We start from the raw sequence: 7,635 nt of genomic DNA, 5'->3' as shown, positions 1-7,635 counted from the left end.
CAGTGCTGGGATTTGGGGGATTTGGACCGCTGTGCAAAGATGAACCCGCAGTGCTGGGCACAGCAGGGAGGGCTGGGCAGGAGCGTGCTTTCCCCTCTGGATCGCTGTCTGTGAGCACTAGACTGTAGATTAACAACACGCACTAACCTCTCGGTGTGTGTCTGTGTGCCTGTCTGTCTGTCTCTCTCTCTCTCCAGCATGACGTTACGGAGCTCCTTTGTTCTGCTTCTAGTTATTAGCACTACCTGGCTCTTTGGCCTCTTGGCTGTCAACAACAGTGTCCTGGCTTTCCACTACCTCTACACTGTCCTCTGCAGCCTCCAGGTAACTGCCTGGCCTCTGCCAGGTGAGGGCACGGGTCAGCCCAGGAGAGTGTCCATGTGGTCTCTACGGCCATCTGTGGAGAGTGGGTGCCCCATGCTGAGCCCCCAGCATCCCGATGGGCTCCTCGTCCCTTCTGTTGTCACCGCTGCGGTAGCAAGTAGCTCCTGCCAGGCCTCGCTGTTGTGCCCACGGTGAGTGGTGGCACGGAGCAGGAGGTAGCTGCGAGGTGCTTGGTTCAGAGGTGACCTCCAAGGGGCAGCAAGGACCACCTTTGGAGGGAAAAAGTCTTCCTGCTCTCAGAGAGCAAAGCAAGAGTATAGCCTGCAACAGAGGTGGTGGACACCCCAAATGTGACCCATGGCAGCACCCTGCAGACCTCCTGCCACGTTTTTGTGGCGGGGAACCCTGACAGCCACTTGTTGGCTGCTGCCAACCATGGGGACACCTCACCCTTTCTTCCCTCACCCATGGCCACCATGGGGGTTAGCGCTGATCACTGTCGAGGGGCTCTTTGGGGCCTCCCTGTCCTGGTGGCCACCAGGACCAACACGCTGGGCTCTCGAGGAGCCAGGGAGCAGCCAGGACCTGGCGCTGCAGGCGAGCAGGTCAGCCAGCAGCATGGAGCTGTATCTCATGGCATCTCTCTCCGCAGGGCCTGGCTGTGCTGGTCCTGTTCTGTGTGCTGAACGAGGAAGTGCAGGAGGCCTGGAAGCTGGCCTGCCTCGGCAAGAAGGGGCAGAGTGAGGAGGCCACGAGGAGCACGCAGGTGGGCGAGAGCAGGAGCAGCCCAGGGGTCTGTGGACAGGCTGCCTGCCTGGGACAGGCTGATGGGGACGTCCCTGCTTCCTTGGGTGGATGGCAGGTGCGAATGGGAAGGCCATCCCCTGGGACCCTCCTTAACGGGGTCTGTGTCTTTCTTCCCACCTTGCCAGGGCCCCAACGCCTACAACAACACAGCGCTGTTTGAGGAGAGCGGCCTCATCCGCATCACCTTGGGGGCCTCCACCATCTCATCAGTGAGCAGTGTGCGCTCTGCCCGCACTCACTCCAGCCAGCGGGCTTACCTCAGGTAGGGAGCAGTGAGGGGCTCTGGGGTGCCGGGCGTGCCTGGGCAGAGCTGAGGGCTCCTGCCACTGTGACCGTTTGGGCTTTGTGTTTTTCAGAGACAATGTGACGGCACGTCAGGGCTCGGCCCTGGATCACAGCCTGTTGGCTCACGCAGGACCCACGGACATCGATGTGGCGATGTTCCACCGCGATGCTGGGGGAGGTAAGGCTCAGGCTGGTGCCTGGGTTTGGGGACAACCCTGCACATCCCAAATTAACTCCTGGCTTAAGGAAATCCTTTCTGGTGCAGGCTCTGGTTGCATGATGATTACGTCCTCCACCCCATGTTGGGCTGTGACTCCCAAACATGCTATGGGTATGAGGGAGAGGCAGCAGCTGTGTCACTTAGTGCAGCCTCCTCCTGGACAGATGGCATAGCCAGTCTCCAAGGAGCTAGAAATGGAGGAGGAAAGAGAGGGGGCATAGGCTGTCACAGGGTCCTTGGGGACACTGGGTTCCCCAGTACAGCACAGGCGCTGACCCACTGGAGTGAGACTGGCAGGGGCCACTGTCATGGCTGAGACTGGGGCGTGGCACAGGTGAGCAAGAGGCTGAGGGAGGTGGGTTTGCTCAGCCTGGAGGAAGAGGAGGCAAAGGGGATCTTGTTTGCAACTGCCTTACAGGGAGGTGCATTGAGATGGAGCCAGGCTCCTCTCATGGGTGCCTGGTGAAAGGGCAGAGGGAGCAGGCGCAGGCTGCTGCCAAGGGGAGGGCAGTGAGGGGTAAGGCAGGCTGTTGTTTTCACGAGGGTGGTCAGCCCCGGGCTGGTTCTGCCTTCCTGGAGGCAGTCGGAGCCCAGCTGGCCCTGCCACCGGGAGCCTCTCCCACCTTCGTTCCAAATGTTTCCCCAACACACACCATGTCCCCATAGACCAGGACTCGGACTCAGACAGTGACCTGTCTCTGGATGAAGAGCGCAGCCTCTCCATCCCATCCTCAGAGAGCGAGGAGAACGTGCGCCTGCGGGGCCGCTTCCAGCACCAGTTCAAGCGGGCAGCACACAGCGAACGCCTTCTCACTAACCCTGCCAACACCACTCCCAAAGGCAAGTCTTGGGGGCTCTGTCAGGGGAAGGGGTGAGCTTGGGTCCCTGGGGACCAGGCCGTATCTTGTGATGGCTTCAATTGCTGCTCACAGACATATTCTCTCCCTTTTCCCTGGGGCCTGTTTTGCTGTGTCCTTCGCCAGACGTGGATGGCAATGACCTCATGTCATACTGGCCAGCTCTGGGTGAGTGCGAGGTTCATCCCTGCTCCCTGCAGAAGTGGGGCTCCGAGCGGAAGCTGGGATTTGACATCAACAAAGATGCGGCCAATAATAATCAGCCAGACCTGGCCTTGACCAGTGGGGATGAGAACTCCCTCACCCAGACTCAACGGCAAAGAAAAGGTAACGGCCTGGAGCAAGCAGGCAAGGGTGGCCTTGCCTGTCTCAGGTTGATGTGGCCCTGAAGGCTCAGCATCAGGTCCATCTTGTCATGTCCTTGGGGAGGTATAGCTTATTTCCCCCAGCTTTCATGCTCTTTTCACTGTTATGCAAAGATTTGACTTCTCTCTGTGTCCGGTGCAGGGATTTTGAAGAACCGCCTCCAGTACCCTCCAACTCTCCAAGGCTTGCCATCCGTCGGCAGGATGACCAACGAGCTGACGTGGTACAAGACCTCCACACTGGGTCACAGGGCTGTCCCTGCCGCCTCCTACGGCAGGATCTACTCTGGGGGGGGCAGTCTGGGCGGGCAGTCTGTCGCAGCCAGCCAGCCGGTACTCGTCACGGGAGCAGCTTGACATCCTGATGAGGAGACAGATGTCCCGGGAGCAGCTGAGTAGACACAACTCAGGAGAGTGCTTGGAAGCTGTGCCCAGCCGGCATGGGTCCAGAGAGGAGCTGGACACTATCCCCAGCAGGCATGGGTCTACTGAACACCTGGAAAGTATCCCAAGCAGAAACGGGTCTAGGGAAAACTTGGATCTACTTGCCTCTAGGCCCAGTCAGAGAGATCATGGGAACACGATTCCACGGAGGCAGGGCTCCAGAGACCACCTTGACACTTTACCCTGCAGATTTGGGTCAAGAGAGCAGCTAGACTGTCGGCCAGTAAGAGAGGTCTCTAGAGAGTGGCTAAACACATTGCCAAATAGGCAAGTGTCCAGAGACCTAATAGACACGTTCCCAAGTCGAGATACTTCTCGAGAACAATTGGATCTGCTTTCTAAAAGACAGCCTTCAAGGGACCAGCTAGCATCGGCTAGACAAACTTCAAGGGAGCAGCTGGACTTTCCCTCCAGAAGATCTAATTCCAGAGAGCCTCTGGACGCAGTGCCTAGCAGGCATCCCTCGCAGGACAACTTGGGGAGTCTCTCTAGGAGGCAGCTGTCTAGGGAAAGCCTAGAGCCACTGTCGAGGAGACAGCCTTCTAGAGAGAACCTGGAGGCCGTTCCCAGCCGACATCCTTCCACTGAACAGTTAGATATCCTTTCTTCCATCCTTGCTTCTTTTAACTCCTCCGTCCTGTCCTCGGTGCAATCTTCCAGCACGCCTTCGGGCCCCCAGACCACTGCCACCCCCTCTGCCGTGCAGACCTCCTCGACGCCCTCCGCAATGTGCCCCTCAACGCCTCACTCCACCACCTCCCACAGCATTTCAGAGCTGTCACCAGACTCAGAGTAAGTGTGTCCTTTCCGCAGCCAGGCCTTGTTCAGCCAGTCTTGTGCGTTGTCCAGCTGCCTGGCTTCTTCTCAAAAGTGGGTTTAGTTTGGGGGGAGAGGGCTGTGTAAGGGTGAGCTCCTGGGGTGAGTGTCAGGTGTCCCCCGGTCCTGAATAGTGATGGGGAAGCGGGAACCCTCAGGTACAACAGCTCTGGGCCCTTGCAGTGCAGCATGAGCAGAAACATCTGAGTCTATCTGCTCTGCCAGAAGTGATGGCCCTCATTTGTGGCCTGTGAGTGCTCAGGGAACATGCTTTGTGCAGCCAGGCTGACCTCGTGGCTGGTCCCCTTGCTTGGTGCTGGCTCTGAGTCCCAATGAGTGGGTGTGTGCGAGGGCCAGGCTGGCTGTAGAGGAGGAGGGGGCCCAAGTCCTACAGGACCTTCCCCTCCAGCTCTGATCCCTGCTGGTACTGCTCCCATCCCATCCCTCCTTTTCTCTTCCGTGAACTTCAGGGACTTGGACACAGTTGTTTCTGCCCTGACATAGGAGTGGGTTTCTGCCTGTCCCCATCTGACACAGTTGGGGGAGGCAGCTGGAGCCCAGGGGAGGTGCCATGGCTTAACACTTTTTCTTTCCTCCAAGAAGAATAACAAGAAATGAGGGCCATTCCTGAGGGGCTGAAGCCGTCCGCAAGAGAGACAGAAGAAGCAGGGCCCTTCGCCTAGCCAGGCACTGCCAGCTGAGGTTTGGTGTCCCCAGGGGGCAGGGGCCAGAACTGATGGTCAGAGGCCCAAAATGGATCCTGCCTTCCCCTGCCCTCCGGGCTGAGGGGCTGGCAGCCCACACCACCCACTGCCAGGAGCCTCTGGGCTCTCGGCTGCTGCCATGTTCCCCATTGCCTGCCCGCTGTGACAGGTACGGCAGGAGCCTGCTTGGGTGAGGGTGGCTTCTCCGACCCCCCGGGGCCAAGCTCTTCCCCTGCAACCCGTTTGTATGCAGGGTGTGCGTGTGTGTGCGCGGAGGGTGGGCAGGGGCAGGGGAATGGAAACGGAGCCCAGGATGTGGGGACAGGGGAGGGTTTTCTACTTTTTTGTATCTTTGTAATCAGAGAAGAGAAATTTCTATGGTTATTTTTACGGATGGTCTGTTCCCAGGACCTGGAGCATTTGTCTCACCAACAGCCCTTTGCCAGCTTCCCTGGGGGTACCAGGAACAGTGATCCTGGTGGGCTGGAGGGACAGTGCCAGGCAACCCTCATGGCTTTGCCAGCACTGCTCCATCCCATGCTCACTGCAGGGCAGCTGGCCGCGCTGCCCCTCTCACCCTCTCACCGTGCAGCTCCACACGTGTCTCGGTGCCGTACTCCCGCCTGACATCTCTCAGACCCCTGCAGCCGCACTGGCCCTGCAGCCAGGCCCCCCTCTGCCCTTTCACGGGACCCCTCTTGGGGCTGCCCCCATCTGTGAGACAGGGCTGTGCACCAGCAAGGGATGTGCCCCATAAGTGAGTGGGGCAGCAAATTTGGCACTAGGGACCTGCTGGGGGAGGAAACAAGCTTTGCTGTTCAGTCCTGTTCTGTACCAGGATGGTCCCACTCCTACAAGTGCTGGTTTCCTCCGCTCAGCAAATGAGCACTATGTTTTTTCCCACTGTATGTTGTGCTCTTTAACCTGTGTGTTACAGAGCAAACCTCTGTAGGTTTGTGGGACCAGGCAAGGAGGTGGGTGGGCCTAGCCCTGCTCAGCTGCCGGCTAGGCTGTTCCCAGAGCTGGAGTTCACCCTGTGGAGGATTAGCATCCGCAGAAACATGTTGTGGCTTCAGTCTTGGGGTCCAGCATTGCCCACAGAAGCTGTATCTAGCTGGTTCCCTGTGGGCTCTGCGTACATACACACATCTCCCTGCACTCTCTGGCTGGCTAAGGATCCCAGCTCAGAGTGGCCTGGATTTTGGGAGATGGAGATGAACAGCACTTTGCCCTCTCTGGAAATTCAGGCTGCCCCATTGGTTTCTCTGCTCGGCCGGGGGCCTGGCGGTGGGACTCCTCTAGTGGAGGCGACACTCCTCTGTGCCTACCCCAGCCTCGGGCCAGGGGCAGCTGGCTCGGGGGGCTGGCACGCTCCCTTTCACCTGCTGAGCACAGTGCCTCTGCTCGGCTACCCCCGTGGTGCTCTCGGGGCTGCGTGACAGCACGCTCCTTACTGCCTTACTACCACACTGCCGTAGCTTCTTACTGCAGCCCAGCCCAACATTTACAGCTTGTGCTGCTGTCCTCCAGGGAGGCCAAGGCCTCTCAGCTGTGACCCCATTTTTTTGGAGGAGACAGAGGGGCTGGGTGATGGGGGTGCTGTGGGCCTGGCGGGGGCTGCCTGCCCCCAGCACCACCCCGATGAGGCAGGCTCGCTGCTGCCCTTCTCCCAGGGATGGGGAGGGAAGGGCCTGCTGACATGTTTACATGCCATTTGGGACCGGCACGCAGAGGGAAAGCCTGCTGGCCTCGCGTGCCGGGAGCAGCTGGGCCCCTCCATGCTGCCCGTCTTCGCCTTCACGAACAAACTTGTTTACACGTTTCTCTCCAGCTGCACAGCCCTGGAGCCCTGGGCTGTGCCTCTGCCAGTGCTGTGATACCCCTTGGCACCCCAGTGGGTACCTATGTCCTGTCCCTGCCGTGCCGTAGGGCCCGCTTTTCTGCCAGGTTGGGCACAAGGGTGCTTTGTGTTGGTGCCAAACGGAGAGCAAGTGACAAGTGCCAAAAAAGAAGTGGGCAGCAGAGCCGGTGGCTGTCTGCCTAGAGCCAGGCCAGTCAAGAAGCAGGAGTCAGTCTGTGGCTTGGTCCCTGGTTGTAGTGCTGTGGCCTGGGCTCTGAGGAGCATCCTCCTTGGGTTTGGGTTTGTTTCTTTGGGGGGTTTGGTTGGGTTTTTTTTTTCCCCTCTCTCCACCTCCTGATTCTGTAGGCAAGGAGCACGGAGATGTCTGCGTCCCACCCTGGCTGTCTGAAAGTGTATCATGGAAGCGCCAGATTTGGAAATAAAAGTCTATAAAACAGTGCTGGCCTTTCTGCCGTCTCTCCCTGTGCTCAAGATCCATGGCTGGGGCTGCGGGCACAGCGCCTGGGCTCAAGGCGATGCTGGGAGGGGACTTGGGCAGGAGCTCGCAGCCAGCTCTTGGGCTGAAGGGCAGTTGCTGTGGCCTGGGGTGAGGTGACAGGGACTTCAGGTGCTGCCAGTTGCTTGAACTTGGCTGTGTCCAGGCCCGTTCACCCGAGATGGGGTCTGCTGCAGCGGTGACTGGTGGCCCCGGCTGGCTGGCAGGACTGCGGTGGCTGTGGTTAACCATGGGGAGGCAGCCTGGGTGAGGCCAAGGGGAGAACATCCACCATCCAAAGGCAGCATGGCCTCAGCGGGGTCGATCCAGGCTGTGGGGAAGGGGGGGGGAGGGGGAGGAGGAGGAGAGGCCAAGTGTGATCCTGGCGCCTTCCGTCCCTCCTTTCTTGCTGTTGGAGGGGAAAGGGCAGGTGAGCAAAGGGCAGTATTGATCCACAGCACCCTGAGCAAGGGTCGC

At 59.3% G+C, this 7,635-nt stretch overlaps 1 protein-coding gene across 1 annotated transcript in view; it reads left to right on the top strand.

Moving 5' to 3' along the window:
• LOC104622724 (cadherin EGF LAG seven-pass G-type receptor 3-like) overlaps positions 1 to 4,749 on the top strand; it is a gene marked incomplete at its 5' end in the record, with an annotated part of 31,985 nt that extends 27,236 nt beyond the window's left edge. Inside the window, 10 exon segments of the mRNA XM_010289595.1 lie at positions 198 to 324; positions 977 to 1,090; positions 1,257 to 1,393; positions 1,488 to 1,594; positions 2,303 to 2,476; positions 2,620 to 2,820; positions 3,001 to 3,164; positions 3,166 to 3,341; positions 3,420 to 4,094; positions 4,722 to 4,749. Coding sequence (XP_010287897.1) covers positions 198 to 324; positions 977 to 1,090; positions 1,257 to 1,393; positions 1,488 to 1,594; positions 2,303 to 2,476; positions 2,620 to 2,820; positions 3,001 to 3,164; positions 3,166 to 3,341; positions 3,420 to 4,094; positions 4,722 to 4,749 — 1,903 coding nt within the window.
• Positions 4,750 to 7,635: the final 2,886 nt, after the last annotated feature.

Source organism: Phaethon lepturus, unplaced genomic scaffold (assembly GCF_000687285.1).
Source record: "Phaethon lepturus isolate BGI_N335 unplaced genomic scaffold, ASM68728v1 scaffold25286, whole genome shotgun sequence".
NCBI classification, from domain to species: Eukaryota; Metazoa; Chordata; class Aves; order Phaethontiformes; family Phaethontidae; genus Phaethon; species Phaethon lepturus.
The sequence above is the reverse complement of the archived record's forward strand: the minus strand, read 5'-3'. Positions and strand labels throughout refer to the sequence as shown.